The following is a 17,218-nucleotide window of genomic DNA, read 5'->3' as shown; positions in this document are numbered from 1 at the left end:
CCGATTGTATTGTGTGTGAGAGAGACAGACAGCATGTGTGTATACTAATATTGGTACATCAAGGTCTACTAGATTGATCTGATTGTATTGTGTGTGAGACAGACAACTTGTTTGTATACTAATATTGGCACATTAAGGTCTACTAGATTGATCTGATTGTATTGTGTGTGAGAGAGACAGACAATGTGTGTGTGTACTGATATTGGCACATCAAGGTCTACTAGATTGATCTGATCGTATTATGTGTGACAGAGACAGATAGCATGTGTGTATGCTAATATTGGCACATTGAGGTATACTGATATTGGCACATAAAGGTCTACTAGATTGATCTGATTGTATTGTGTGTGAGAGAGACAGCATGTGAGTATACTAATATTGGCACATTAAGGTCTACTAGATTGATCTGATTGTATTGTGTGTGAGAGAGACAGCATGTGAGTATACTAATATTGGCACATTAAGGTCTACTAGATTGATCTGATTGTATTGTGTGTGAGAGAGACAGCATGTGAGTATACTAATATTGGCACATTAAGGTCTACTAGATTGATCTGATTGTATTGTGTGTGAGAGAGACAGCATGTGAGTATACTAATATTGGCACATTAAGGTCTACTAGATTGATCTGATTGTATTGTGTGTGAGAGAGACAGACAGCATGTGTGTATGCTAATATTGGCACATTAAGGTCTACTAGATTGATCTGATTGTATTGTGTGTGAGAGAGACAGCATGTGAGTATACTAATATTGGCACATTAAGGTCTACTAGATTGATCTGATTGTATTGTGTGTGAGAGAGACAGCATGTGAGTATACTAATATTGGCACATTAAGGTCTACTAGATTGATCTGATTGTATTGTGTGTGAGAGAGACAGCATGTGAGTATACTAATATTGGCACATTAAGGTCTACTAGATTGATCTGATTGTATTGTGTGTGAGAGAGACAGCATGTGAGTATACTAATATTGGCACATTAAGGTCTACTAGATTGATCTGATTGTATTGTGTGTGAGAGAGACAGACAGCATGTGTGTATGCTAATATTGGCACATTAAGGTCTACTAGATTGATCTGATTGTATTGTGTGTGAGAGAGACAGCATGTGAGTATACTAATATTGGCACATTAAGGTCTACTAGATTGATCTGATTGTATTGTGTGTGAGAGAGACAGCATGTGAGTATACTAATATTGGCACATTAAGGTCTACTAGATTGATCTGATTGTATTGTGTGTGAGAGAGACAGCATGTGAGTATACTAATATTGGCACATTAAGGTCTACTAGATTGATCTGATTGTATTGTGTGTGAGAGAGACAGCATGTGAGTATACTAATATTGGCACATTAAGGTCTACTAGATTGATCTGATTGTATTGTGTGTGAGAGAGACAGACAGCATGTGTGTATGCTAATATTGGCACATCAAGGTCTACTAGATTGATCCGATTGTATTGTGTGTGAGAGGGACAGACAGCATTGGTGTGTACTAATACTGGCACATTAAGGTCTACTAGATTGATCTGTTTGTATTGTGTGTGAGAGAGACAGATAGCATATGTGTATACTAATATTGGCACATTAAGGTCTACTAGATTGATCTGATTGTATTGTGTGTGAGAGAGACAGACAGCAAGTGTGTATACTAATATTGGCACATTAAGGTCTACTAGATTGATCTGTTTGTATTGTGTGTGAGAGAGACAGATAGCATATGTGTATACTAATATTGGCACATTAAGGTCTACTAGATTGATCTGTTTGTATTGTGTGTGAGAGAGACAGATAGCATATGTGTATACTAATATTGGCACATTAAGGGCTATTAGCTTGATCTGATTGTATTGTGTGTGAGAGAGACAGACAGCATGTGTGTATAGTAATACAGGGTGTATAGTTGTTTGTATGTTACATGTGTATCTACTTAAATTGGCCTCAGTTTTGGTCAGTCAGAGACAACTACCATGATGTCAAGGCTACCAAAGGGATGAGGCTGTTCATAAGGAAATGAAAACATGTGACCAAATTAAAAAGTTTCACATTTTTGCAAGATGTCCCACTTTCATTTAACTCGACAGCCAGATATATATTGTTTCAAAATATTGAAACTTTAATTGGGGTTTTGAACTTCCATTGTTGCAAATATGAAACTTTCATGGCACAATAAATATGTTCCGATCACTATAAAAATGAAACAATGCTTTTATTCAAGTTTGTTGCTGACTTTCTTTGATGAAAGTTCTTCGGCGTGCTTTGATGAAACTTCATGTGTTATTGAAGGCATTGCTAAAGGAAGGCTCTTTTTGAAGGACCAAACAAATGCCCATTGTTATTGCTGTGGCGAAATCAAATGTAGAACATTGAGAGACATACTTTTTTTTCTCATTTACTTAGTATATTATATACAAAACGATCAATGCTTCAGAGGTAATCAATTTTCTTTGAAGTTTCATCAAAACTATTTTGACTGGTACATTTTTCAAACGGGAAAACATTGCCATCCTCTGTTAGATTGTAGTTATTCCCATTCCCTATTTCAGAGGTGGTCGATTGTAGCTAGTCAGGTAGCATGACTATTTGGGTTATATTACAGCAGAAAGTATATAGGCCAGACATCAGCATAAGTGGATTATGATATAACAATGCCATGTTAGGGTGATTTGTCAATATGAAACAAAGGATTTGTTTATGTGACAATAGATTCCAATGCAATTTTTTATCCAGGTTTGCAGCTTCCTGTCATGGTGCCTTTGAATTTCTCGACCCCAAACCCAAGACTGTATATACAGTTTTTAACAGCCAAAAATGTTGTCACCAAAAAGTTTGCCAGATTGTATATTTTGTCACCAAAAAGTTAAAAATATTGCAATTTGTGACAGTGGCGAAGCCTAGCATGATCCCTGCTTACACTGGGGTTTTCTATTTTAGGGTTTTGCAGAAATTGTAGTAATGTGACTGAAAAATTGTTAAAGCTATGTTAAAAATCCAAATGACACACACACACATGCATGTTACAACAGTGTACCAGACTATTCAAGATCAGTATCAAGATATGTTGGAATTATTCAGAATCAGTTGAAAATTGTTTTAGATGAGATGTTTTAATTTCTTTCCACTGCTGAATTTATACCATTATCCAATAAGTCACTAATGGTCTAATATAACTTGAAGAATATAACTCCTTCCTAAAATTTCCAAATGCCATTACTTTCTCATTTAGCACATGCATTAGCACTTCATATAACATAAATATTTCTTCCAGTTACCATATTAATGCAATAATAGGCCCATGCTTGATGATCAGCCCACCTTTTCAGTTTGATTATTAAGAATTTTGGCAAATACTTATTATTAAAGGACATTTTTTGGCTAATAATATGCCCACCCACCCCTAGTTTTAACAAATTGATGAGACTGGCTGCATAGTTTTAACAATCTGGAATAGTCGTATCATGTTTGCACTGACTTCATGATTCATACATGATTAACCTGAGTACCTACATCTTTCTTTTCCAGGCTGTGAGTCAGTTTATCAAGCCAAACATAGCTAATAACGTAGTTCCCCAGTTTCTATGGCAACATATTGAACAGGACCTTGGTGACCTTCACAGAGCTCTTGGCAAAAGCTTGGATGATGTCTTCATTACTTTGCACAGTATTTTGTCTGGCATGATGGAAGGACATAATGAGAGTAAGTCAGTCATTGGTAATTCAATATAAGCTGTAATTAAATAGTCAGATACATATATGCATTGTATTTTGTCAGGCATCATGGAAGGACATAGAGATAGTAAGTCAGTCATTGGTAATTCTATATATGCTGTAATTGATTGGATATGTACGTACATATACACAGTATTTTGTCTGGTATGATGGAAGGGCATAGAGATAGTAAGTCAGTCATTGGTAATTCTATATATGCTGTAATTGATTAGATATGTACATACATAATACACAGTATTTTGTCAGGCATGATGGAAGGGCATAGAGATAGTAAGTCAGTCATTGGTAATTCTATATATGCTGTAATTGATTAGATATGTATGTACATATACACAGTATTTTGTCTGGTATGATGGAAGGGCATAGAGATAGCATGACATTGGTAATTCTGTATGTGCTGTAATTAAGTAGATAATAAGTTACATATGCACAATATTTTTTCTGGCATGATGGAAGGGCATAGAGGTAACAAGGCAGTCATCAGTAATTATGTATTCACTTGAATATGTGATTTATTTGAAATCATACTACCAGATTTTAATACACTTGTCTCAGTTCGTGTTTGTCAGTTATAGATTCTTTATCAGGTGTTTTATTAAAGCTAGAAAATCTTGCAAGACCAACAGTTCCATTAGTAGGCCATGTGAACATTGCTTCTTTTGTCATTTCTACATATACATGACACTGTATTGCAGATTTGAAATGCAGTCAAATCTGCCTTGCTGGTCATCTGTTAAATAATTACAAATCATCAACAGTCAAAACTAAGTTACTTTTGTTGGTAAGGTGACTGCCTAAAACAAGTTGGACTGTATGGTGAGGATGGGGGATGCAGTGTTACACATGCCTATCCCTCCCATGTGGGTTCAGATTTTACCATTGTTGAAGCTTGGATTGGCTATCATCATTGGGCAAGGCCTTTCATTCCAATTGCTTTGGCACTAAATAGCCTATTTGTATTGATATGCCATAAAATTCCATTTTAAACCAAAGTCTCAATATGTAACATCCATCACATTAATTTCCACTTAATAACTTTTACCAGACTTAATGGAGTGAAACACATTTCATTCAAGGCTTTAGATTAAAAAGACCAAAGTCAGGTTCCAGTTTTCTATTTTTTCAAACAAAGTTATACGGAGTTGTGGTCCCTTGTTTGACTTGGAACATTACCCTTAAATTTCCACTCAGTAACTTTTGAAGAACTGTGTGGATTGAATTCACGTGCAGTAGGAAGACAAATTAGGTCAAGTTTGATTTTCACTGTTTTTCAATAAAATTGATGGAATTATGGCTTTTACTAATTTTTTTGTCCTTTAACTGCATCATATCATTTAATACATCCCAGTGATATGGATACATTTAAGCCAAAACAATGGGTGTGCATTTATTAGGCATGTACGAATATTGTGTTCAGTGCAGTAGTTGGTTATACATAGCTCAAGGAAAATTGTAGTTCTGAATTAAGGCATTTTTTGTATTACATAGATACATTTTTATAAAATATTGCCTTTTTAACATTTTCTTTTTTACTGAGTATTGAAGCAAAGCAAAAATTATCAGATATCTTCTGTTTAGTTCAAAGCTTTAATTGAAAAGTAAAAATCCTTCCAATTTCTTTGTAAAAAAAAAACAAGAAGGTAAATGCAACTCTTATTTTATATTTAAAAAATCCTGTTTTTAGAGGAGACACTTGTCGATGAACTCTGTGGATTGACAACTAAAAAAGGCAGACAGGAGTGGGAAAAGAAGTTTTCCGAAAGATTTGTGGCTCCAACATTACAGGTATGAAGTGTATGTGTTTATGCCAAATTAGATGGAATTATAGTTCATTCTGCACAGCAACGTGAATAATATTCACATCGGTTTCTCACTGAATTTTCATGTCAGCATTTTGAAATGTAGTTAAAATAACCAAATTCATTTCATGCACAAATAATTTAAATATAATTCATATTGACATACAGAACAACACGATTCATTTGATACATGTTGTAATAGACTGGTCTATCTACATGAAATCCACAATGTTTGTCATGAGTTCTGGAAGAGTCCATTTTTGATACAGCACTGAGCCTTATGGGAACCATTGTGCACCACTTGTAAACATCATCTGCATTGTCTATAATTTGCATTCTACTTTCGTTTAAGCAGAGCCATGGTGGCTAAGTGGTTAGCATGCTGGACGTGTGCATGAAATAGTGCAGGTTTGAATCCTACCACTGGACCAGAATAGGTTAGCTGCCATGGTGTGTCCTTGTGCAAGGCAATATACTCTGATTGCCTCGGTACTAAATAACCTACATGTGTTGCTGTGCTGTAAAGCAATAAACATTTAATATTATTTGTTATTGAAGAATAACTGCAGAGGTGTTCTACACTATTTATTAAATACAAGACATCAATACAGCTAGGAAGGGGAATAAAGACTGCCCTGAGAGTATATTTCCCATGGAACTTAAACCCTAGTAAATGTATAACATAAACCAGCTGTTGGTGTGTATCAGTTCTAGTCCAGTGTGGGATATCTGATTACTTTTACTGTCAAGTGATATTTCAAAGCTAATTAGATTAAGGCTTACACTACATGTATCAACAACAACAACAAAATCTAAAGACAAATGTGCTAAAAATGAATGTAATCAGTACTTGAATATAAAGAAATGCACAGTAAGCAGCTTTGAAAAATGATAATAATAGTTACAATAATGGAAATTTTCCAACTGATCTATTTCACTTGCTCCAGGTTTTATCTTGAACACTACTTTAAATAATTGCTGAATAAATTTGTCTTCAATTTTTATTTGTGATTTTGTAAAATATGCCCTGAAACAAAAATTGCTTTTTTGTTTTAAAAATGATAAACTATTAAAAGTGTCTGTTAAATCTGAGTTTTTGCTGTGATTTGTCTGATGAAGAATACAATCTTTTTTTTTCAAATCAAATAGCAAGATTTTCTGCCAGAAGTATATTGTCTGACATAATTTCAGTGCATGTACATGTATCTTACATATCTGCATGCAGCTACAAAGAAATCAAAGGGAGGCAATTACATTATGGCCAAAGTAAGCGGCATAGGAAAGATGATCATTCCTTAATAAACAGATCAACTCTTCCACAGATCATGGTGGTATAGAGCATGTTTGAGCATGTATTTAATGAGATGTGTTATGTTGTATGTCGATTCAAGTGGTGTTGAAATATGTCGTGCATGAAATGAATTAGGTCCTTTTAGCTACATTTAATGATGCTGACCTGAGCTATAGGCACAGATGTCATTCATGATCCTATGTGGAATAAACTGTAGTAACTATAATGGTCCTGCAAATTTTATGATTTGTGCTAGAAGTTTTATTAAAATGACTTGTAAAATTTTAAGGACTTAAGTAATAATGGCCACAGAAACAAATATTACAGTTGTTGCAGTCAGGTCTGGATATTGGCTTGTCAGGGTTTTGATTCAGATCCAGATTTTCATATTAGATTCACTGGAGATAATCAGTGAACCAGACTAACTTTATAGGAGTACCTTGGATGCTTTAATCATGTAGATCATCTACATTGTCAAGCTTTTGCTTTCACATTAAAGCATGATCAAGAAAAGTTGTCCAACTAACAAATACACATTGAAGACAAAAAAGACAATCAGATTCTTAACAAATTAACAAAATCAGCACAAAAATATAAAATGGAATATTTAGAGTCTGGTCTATGATTGGAGAAATAAGGCAGGAAAAGCAACACTTTCATTTGTTGGCCATGTGATATACTTTCAAATGAATGTTTTCCAAGTTGAATATAGCAGTACATGATATTTTAATTACCTTACTTATAATTGGTCTGACTTAATGGACAAAAATCAGCTGACTTGCTGAAAAGTTCTTGTTAGGGTTGGCATGTCTGCTATAGTATATGAGTATCACGGTGTAAACTTGTAAATGGACTTTCACAAAAGGGAGTCATTTTCTGCCACTGAGATCTTTTTAGGGTCTAGCATTATTTGAGTAACTACCATATACACTCACTTATAAGTTGGCATGTTTTACTGAAAATTCTATTCATGCCAAGTAAAAGTCATCTTATAAGTGTGACAGTCAAAACAATTTGTTTAATCTAGGGATAACTTCCTGTGCATGTTTGACCTTAATCCCATAGCTTATAAAGACAGAACCCTCTTTGTTTTCAACCCTTTGATCAAGCCAAGTAACAGAAGGTGGTTATTTTAACTGTTTGTGATCTTGCAACATAACTGGCAAAAGTTCAGTTGCATCATTAATAGGTTTCGTATACTGTATGGTCAAAATGTTGCTTACAGAGCCCAAGTTCAGTCTGTATATAAGTACCAGCATGTGACAGTAAAACTGAGAAAACAAAGTTGGATGATATGTGCGATGATTAGATGATTTACAATGAGGAGAGCAATGTTTTGATTAATATGGTAAATGAAGACACAAGAACAATACCCATACTATCAAACCTTAGGCATTAGTTTCAATAGAAACTTTTGAATGGCAGAGTTCATTATGGTATTTATATTTAACTTCAAAACATTTAGTCCAGTAGTGATATTCTAATTTTGTGTTAGGTGGATCAGTTTATACACAATAACAGACTGTGCAGATTTAGTAGTACATATTTATTGAGATCAGTGACGCTACTGCATGATAGCCCATGTAAATGTGTCCCAGGTTTGAGCCTCATTTATGCTACTTGCCTTTCTCAACTAGTATTTCAAATAAGGATAAATGGCAGTTATAGATCAGTATTTGTATACTCTGCTAATGAAAGGTGTGTGGCATTATACTTTACAGGTGTCCATGTTTGTAGGTGTGCATTTTAGTTTCCAAATGATCATATAAGTTCTAGTGAACATAATTCAACACGATTTGGTAGACATCTTTCCATTAGTTGATGGGAGAACCTTATTGATTTAAGGGTCACTAGCTTTAACTTAAACAATGCCAATGCTAAAAAATAGATTTTGCCTATATATTTAATTTGTAAAATGTTCAGCCAGGAAAATCACAAACTGGTGTAGGTTGACTTTGGGATTCAGTTGGAATCATATCCATACATGTCTTTTCATGTGTATTCAAAGTAAACTGCTGAAAATACATTGAAATAATTAACCTTATACCTTATCTTGGTATCATTTGCTTTTAGGACTCTGTTTTTACTGAAAAAGATGGCAAGCAGGTTTTAATCATAGTAGAAATCTAGATTGATTTTTGTTCAAGCAAGCTTCTGGCATTGTGGGAGAGCAGGTACTTGACAACTCTTAAGTTACTCTTTAATTAATCATATTTTCATTGTCTGCATATTTTAATTCAGGGAGGAAATTTTTTCTGAAACTTTACTTGTTCAGTTGGGGTGTTTTTGTTTACAAATATATGTTGAAGAATTACTAATCTTTTTTCTTGTTTTATTTTACAGAACATGGAAAATATATTGAAAGAATGCAACCAACAACTAGCCCAGGACAAAAGACTTGGTAAATAATGTGTTTGATTTGTTTCCTTTTCTTCATATCTGCCTCCCTTCCATGGTCAAACAACTGTGAAATTTCATGAAAATTCTGAAGTTTGTATTTGCCCATTGGTCTTGTTGATTTTTACATGAAGAAAGGAATTCTTCTATTTTGCCAGTACATTAAAGTCTTTCCTTAGATTATATTCATTTTGCATTGCTTTACATGTACGGTAGAGAATGCATGTAATACAAAGATGATGCCAGGGTATGCGAGTGTGCAAATTGCACATAATTTTTACAAATTCACACACTTGGAATGCAGTGATACATGAGAATGGCTTCAAATTAGTTCAGAGTTACAGATATAAAAATGTACTCTGTTCAATATACATTTTTTATTTAACCCTTAAAGTGCATGTTTTGAAACAGATATAAGTCACACTGCTGGTAGTGGTGTTGTAGTGCTTGTCACATATCATTTTTCAGGTTGCAGCTGTTAAACATCTTAATGCTTCAGAGTGACATGAATGGTTAATTGTTAAACTAAATTTAATTGGTATAATTAGGCTCTGGAACAAGCATTTTCTCATAGTTTTCACTTTGCATTCATCTAAGAAGTTTTACACTGCGTTAGAAATGGGCTACATAGAAAACTCCAGATGGATGACTCTCTAGATGGTTCATGTTCACATGATGATTTCATTCAACAAATATTGGATGATGATAGTGATAATGGCAGTTGTTGTTGTTGTTGTTGTAGGGTTTTAACGCCATTTTTCAGCACACGATAGGCTATACATGGCGGCCAGTATTAATGGTGGAGGGATAATGACAGTGATTTATATATCAGATTAGCAGGGCAGGGAAAGTGTTACTGGAAATACCAATAAGTAATTTTGAACCTAAACATGATGTTGAATACAAGCCTGATGTACGTGCAGGATGGACAAGAACAGACATCATGCCAGTTAACAGCGTATTTTGAAATTAAGTGTTGAATACCAAGCCTAATTAAAATACAGGCATTATAAAAGTAGAGTGCAGTTTTCATTTCTATTCTCAAACTTAGAGGGATGTTGTGTTACAAAACTATATAGCACTTTAATGGTTAAGATAACTTGAATAAATAACATTCTACAAGGAAATTAAACTGTAAGGTTATTTATTTGATCAAAATTGTTCTTATTGAACAAGCAGACTAAAGCATTGATGGACTTAAAACTCTAATACAGCATTATGGAACTGGTCTGAAATCTGGCATAGTAATCCACAAATCATCAATTCACAAAAGTGAAACTTTGGTAGAGATTATGTCATGGAATTTTTTTATTTTGGAGCAGAGATATCCAGGAAACATTCAACCTGTGGAAAATTGTACATAACAACAATTAAGAACAGTTTCCCAACTTGTTCAAGATGACTAAGCTAGGCCCCATTAAATAACAGACTGGAAAAAGGGTTCTCTAAGCACAGAACAATGTTCATAGATAAGGAACACATTAAGCTCAGACACAATCAACAGATTATTGCTTATTCAGCTAGAAGCTCGGACACAATCAACAGATTATTGCTTATTCAGCTAGAGGGGACATCTTTTAAGAATTTAGAGCTCTAAAAGAGTGAACAGGGAGAATGAGATATGGATATTTAAGTGCATGGTAAATAATGAATTACCGGTAATGATGTTTCCTCTCTTCCCACTCTTTTTCTATACCCCCCTTATTTTGGTAGCATGGAGAAAATCCTCCCTTTAGATAAATTTCTGGCAGCATCTCTGCATTTAGTTTTTGAGTTGTTTTGTGACTTAAGATATGCTTAATAATAGAACACCAGAATTTTTGTATGATTCACTATTCAGTGGGACTCTAATTGTACAAACTTGTATTTTGGAATGCAGAAAAAAGAGCAATTTTTCCAAAACACCATTACGTTTTTAATCATGATTAAAGATCTGAATTTCCCATGAAATCTGGGAATTATGACATTTATAATAAGAGTGAAAGGTTGTAAAGTTGATCCTCATATCATAAGTTTATAATTCCATGTTCTTTAATACAGACAGCAAGATATCTTTTCTTAAGATACGTATTGAAATTTGTGCATGTATTAGTGCCATGAGAAATACTTAAGTAGTATTAGATTCAGTTGTCAAACTAAACTGGAAATAATTTGATCCTGTCCCATTTAGATATTTTGCATGAGGCACTGTATGTACACCTCTCCCTTGATAACTCACGCACAATGGGGTCCACAAACATAGACTGCACTATAAGCAAGGCGCAAATTACCAAGGGACCTTTGACATCAAGAAAACCATCGGGGGGGAGTGGTGTTAGGGAACTTGGCTGTTTATTGACTGAATCCTCATTTAGCAATCACATCGATAATAATTTTTAATAACATGCTTTTTCTAATGAAGTTGTTCGTTATTCAAGTGGCCGGGTGGTCTAAAGCGCTCTCCATTACAGACCACTGCCATCTCACCTCTGTCTGCGTGGGTTCGAGTCTCAGATTCGGCCAGTGTGGGTATGCGAGAAAGCTTGCCAGTAGCTTCTCGTGGGTCGGTGGTTCTTTCCAGGGTTTTCCTGGGTTCTTCCTCCACCATTAATACTGGCTGCCATGTATAGCCTATCGTGTGCTGAAAAATGGCGTTAAACCCTACAACAACAACAACAACAACATTAAATAACATTTATTTTCAAAATGTCTAACATATGAAAGATTGTTCCAACTGGTTTCAACAACCATCATGTGTATGTGAAAAAATCTGTGCATTATATCACTGCTTTTTGTTTTCTTGATGAGTCTGGTTCCCATAATGGTGTTTAATATTATCCTGCCAAATCAAGAGTCCTAAGAGCAGGGAACTAAACTAACTGTTGATACACCACCAAACAAGATTCCTTTTGTTTCAAAAACACACGACCTTTATTTCATGAGACAATAATGAAACTTCTTATCATCCTTGAGGATATCTGTAAGTGTCAGTTCAAGAATTCTCTGAAACTCACTTGCCCACAGTGGTCCGTATCTGTGAAATCAAGCTTTTTATTTTACGAAGTATTCATTTCGCTGGCTGCCTTGTTATTTTTGATCACAGTTATGAAAGAGTCAGTTAATTTAAGGTAGTTTATGTTACATACACAATAACATTTATAAATGTTCAATTGATCATATGAAGTCAGTTCACCCAACATACGACCAAGGCCGTTAGATTTTAAGTTAGTAGGATTTTTGTGCCTTTTATATTTTCTGCGATTCCACCTCCTTTATTTGATTCAAAATACATAATTAACTTGATAATACAAAGGAGGCCAGCTTTTAATTCAATCCAACAATACAACAAATACTTCCAGAGGTCAGTTATCAAAACATGGTCAGCACTTAATTAGGTTCTCAGAGAAATGCTCACGGACATAGCTGTTATGGTAGATTGATGCATTTTACATTTAATTACATGAGGACACATTGCATTTTTGATGATTACACTTAAAAGGAACTTAAAGATAGAAATAGAACACCAATTTCAATTGATAAAAAAATTATTTCATTTGTATTTATTTATTAAAGTACTTCCTCCACTCGGTGTGACATTTTCATTGACAAAAATTTCCTTACATATCGTTAAATGCGGTGTACTATGAATGTCAGCAGGAAAGAAAATGTAAAAAATTCATGACCTTTTTTTAAATTTGATATTTCATAGTGTTAAATAAAATTTCCAGGTCCTATCTACCGTTTTCGATGATATAACGAGCGATACATCAAAGTTTCAGTAACCAATTTTGATCGCAATTATCTTCAAGTTCAACATATAGGGATCGATTTTTGGGGTATTTTCTGGTTTAAAAAATGGGATCCACGCCTGACCCCACATTAAGTGGGTTCGCGAGTTATCAGGGTGTGAATTGTCGAGGGAGTGGTGTAATTGAATAATTTTATGTCTAGCACAGTGTAGAAACTCCATACATTGATAAGATTTTAATTGTATGTTTAACTTGATCACAAATTCTTGTAGGGAGAAAACTGAGATTAAAAGTTGTAAATGTGAAAAAGTATTTCCATTTACTGCATATTTTCAGCAGTATTCATCATTTTATCCGGTCTTAATTTGTATGTTATCATGATTCTAATGCAATAAATTACAGGTTCGGATCCACTCCTATGCCTTCAGTATGAGATTGCCCAACAGAAGTCAAACATCATTTTATCCGGTCTTAATGTGTATGTTATCATGATTCCAATACAATAAATTACAGGTTCAGATCCACTCCTATGCCTTCTGTATGAGAAACCCCAACAGAAGTCAAACATCATTTTATCCGGTCTTAATTTGTATGTTATCATGATTCTAATGCAATAAATTACAGGTTCAGATCCACTCCTATGCCTTCTGTATGAGATTGCCCAACAGAAGTCAAACATCATTTTATCCGATCTTAATTTGTATGTTATCATGATTCCAATACAATAAATTACAGGTTCAGATCCACTCCTATGCCTTCTGTATGAGAAACCCCAACACAAGTCAAACATCATTTTATCCAGTCTTAATGTGTATGTTATCATGATTCCAATACAATAAATTACAGGTTCGGATCCACTCCTATGCCTTCTGTATGAGATTGCCCAACAGAAGTCAAACATCATTTTATCCAGTCTTAATGTGTATGTTATCATGATTCCAATACAATAAATTACAGGTTCAGATCCACTCCTATGCCTTCTGTATGAGAAACCCCAACAGAAGTCAAACATCATTTTATCCAGTCTTAATGTGTATGTTATCATGATTCTAATGCAATAAATTACAGGTTCGGATCCACTCCTATGCCTTCTGTATGAGATTGCCCAACAGAAGTCAAACATCATTTTATCCGGTCTTAATTTGTATGTTATCATGATTCCAATAAAATAAATTACAGGTTCGGATCCACTCCTATGCCTTCTGTATGAGAAACCCCAACAGAAGTCAAACATCATTTTATCCGGTCTTAATGTGTATGTTATCATGATTCTAATGCAATAAATTACAGGTTCAGATCCACTCCTATGCCTTCTGTATGAGATTGCCCAACAGAAGTCAAACATCATTTTATCCGGTCTTAATTTGTATGTTATCATGATTCTAATGCAATAAATTACAGGTTCGGATCCACTCCTATGCCTTCTGTATGAGATAGCCCAACCACAGGAAAACATTCCTCTTGAAATGCTGCAGGAAATTCCCTCCATGTGGCGCTTCAGATCACGGATCACCATGGACCACCTACGTTATGAATTTGAAGTTCAGATGATGGCCAAAAAGAAATATCAGGGACAACACAAGGTTTTACAGCTTTTCCTAAAAGAGGTATTTAATTTTCTTGGCAAATTACAAAAATTTCATATCAGTTAAAAAAGTGAAAAGTTACTTGTGATGTTGGAATCATTATAAAATTGTACAGATGTATGAGCAAAGGTTTAAGAAATTGATTTTATCTGCAAAAAGTCTTTTTCTGCAAATATGCAGCACACTAGGATTCTATTAATTTATTAGATTGTTCAGCTCTAACAATGAAGTGCCTGAGAATGCTCTTTTAGACTGTATTCAAGCGTCTGTAAGATTAAGCCCACAAATTTAATATAAATGAGATCTGTCACATTTGTCCCTCTCTTGAATGTCACCCCATCCATCTGCCACCCACACTTTATGGACAGAATTTCATGGCTCCAACAAGTTTGTGTTCAAAAGTACCTCTCAAGGATGGCCACCCCTCTCATGTGACCAGTGTCCAGTATATTAGTGGGAAAAAATGTAAAATTTATAACTCACATGTGGCCTCATTTTTTCCAACATGCTGATAAAAGAATCAAATTTTATTATATACAAAGTGGTAAGTAATCAAATTATCCTTACTGCCATGTGATCCTCACTTTGATAATTGCTGGCTATTACAGTGTGACCCCGCTATAACACAGTAGTTGGGAGTCATAGAACCCGACTGTGTTATAGACCAAACCGTGTTATAAGCAACCAGGTCAGTTAGCTGAAGAAAATGATGCATGTACCCCAAACAGTTTGGGTGGGAGTGGGGTAGGTAATAAACGTGGACAATAAAATACGTGTTTCATTGGCACAGTTACCATCTTAAATCGATGCATATTAAATGGGAAATACACCTGTAGTGAAAATGGAGAAGGCATATATAATATTTCACTTTATTTAGAGAACCACGGATTGGTAAATATACTGTTTATATATACATGTCTTATGTAGAGTATTAACATCATGTAATCACCAGTGAATCGCATCACATACATTAAATCCACAATACAAGTAATTCCATAAAAAAAATGCACACACAGAGTTTTAAAATATTCAATAATTTTGTCACAGGTCTTATAAGTCTGAATTCACTGGATAAACATAACACAGTCATGTAACGAATGAGGAAGCACATTTACTTTTCAGTACATCCCAAGTCAGTAAAAGTTAGTTTGCATTTTAAGCTGCTGTTGGTCGTTTTCATAAGTGTATCATTTTCCCTGCAAAAAGGAAATTTTCATGGCTCAGTAATCATGTTCCAGTCACATTGAAAAATGAAAAAATGCATCTAATTCCATAGCTTTTATTTAAGTTTGGTACTGACTTCTTTGAAGAAGAGTTCTTTGTTTTTATTAAAGATTATAGTCCGATTTCTTTGATGAAAGGTGCATGCATTATTGAAGTCACCGCTAAAGGCCAGCTTTGGAGAACCAAACAAATGCCTGTTTGCATGATTAAGACTGATTTTTTTTTTTCCATTGCTTATAACGTTTTCATAACAGTCGGTGCTTCATAGGTAATGTTTTCTTTGAAATTTCAGCAAACTATTTTATCTGGTAACATTATTTTTTTTAAATTAATTGGCCGTCATTTGGTCGATTGTAGTTACAGTTCCTCCTGTCTATTAAATAAACTAACAAGTAAGATTTTTTTAAAATATTTTTTTTTAACATTTGTGGTAGCAGAGTGATGCTGCCTTCCACTCATGCATCAGAAATTTAACAAAGGGTCAACAGACAATAGACACAGGTGTTCTGGTCTGATGACAAGGATTAATACAGAAAATGTGGGTGTTGTGAAGGAATTAATTCTGAATGGAAAAAAGAGGAATTTTACTTGCCATCCACATACAAATGTCAGTCTATGTAAATATATTAATTACTAGCAAGCAGCTGAAAAATCCGACAAAAGATAGGTTACAAGACAATGCCTTGTCCGGTTGATCTCCGCTACCAGAAATATCAACAAAATTAGCGGATATCTCACAGCATACGGTACTGATGCTCGATGTCAACATAAGCAGATTATGATATAACAATGCACTGTTTTAAGATGGTTTGTCAATATGGGCAAAGAAATTGTTTATGTAACAATAGATAAATTTCAGTGCATTTTATATCAAATTTGTGGCTTCCTTTCATGGTTCCTCTGAATTTTTCCACTCTAAACCAATGGTTGTATATACAAGTTTAAACAGCCAACAATGTCAGCAATAAAAAATCGCCAGATGGTATATTTTGCTACCAATAAGGAAAATAAAAATAATATCACAGTTTTTGACATTAGTGAAGCCCTGTGCGATCCTAGAATAAACGTTTTACACTTTATTGTTTGTACTTTTAAAAAGAAAAACTATTTTTTCGTGTACAAGAAAATTACATATAAAATTTCATGAGCAAAACCACAATTGTCTTGTATTATTTATGTGTGATCTCTTCCCCAAAATGATAATAAACTTTTTATGGGTTTTTTTTCATACTTTTAAGAAAGATTTTTTTTTCTCATGCTTTAGAAAAATAAATATGTAAAATTTAGGAAGCCATGCCATGATCATGTTATATCCAAATTTGTGTTATAACGGAGCGTGCTATAGTGGGGTCACACTATATTACTGCTGATAATTGTTAAAATTACAATAGCTAACAAATGTCATGTGCAGTATTGACAAACACAAGTAAGCACGAAAATGGTGTGACATCCTTTTTTGGC

The 17,218-nt window shown here is 34.3% G+C and overlaps 1 protein-coding gene across 2 annotated transcripts in view; it reads left to right on the top strand.

The window, feature by feature from the left end:
- LOC149773607 (E3 ubiquitin-protein ligase rnf213-alpha-like) overlaps positions 1-17,218 on the top strand; it is a 371,427-nt gene that overhangs the window by 310,953 nt on the left and 43,256 nt on the right. For both annotated transcript variants that reach the window (XM_089946359.1, XM_089946358.1), the window contains exons 80-83: positions 3,526-3,700; positions 5,417-5,517; positions 9,166-9,223; positions 14,349-14,554. In XM_089946359.1, the coding sequence (XP_089802485.1) occupies positions 3,526-3,700; positions 5,417-5,517; positions 9,166-9,223; positions 14,349-14,554 (540 nt within the window). The remainder of the gene's footprint in view (positions 1-3,525; positions 3,701-5,416; positions 5,518-9,165; positions 9,224-14,348; positions 14,555-17,218) is intronic.

This window comes from Sinohyriopsis cumingii, unplaced genomic scaffold, assembly GCF_028554795.1.
Source record: "Sinohyriopsis cumingii isolate HCF-2022 unplaced genomic scaffold, ASM2855479v2 utg000624l, whole genome shotgun sequence".
Lineage (NCBI taxonomy): Eukaryota > Metazoa > Mollusca > Bivalvia > Unionida > Unionidae > Sinohyriopsis > Sinohyriopsis cumingii.
The sequence above is the reverse complement of the archived record's forward strand: the minus strand, read 5'-3'. Positions and strand labels throughout refer to the sequence as shown.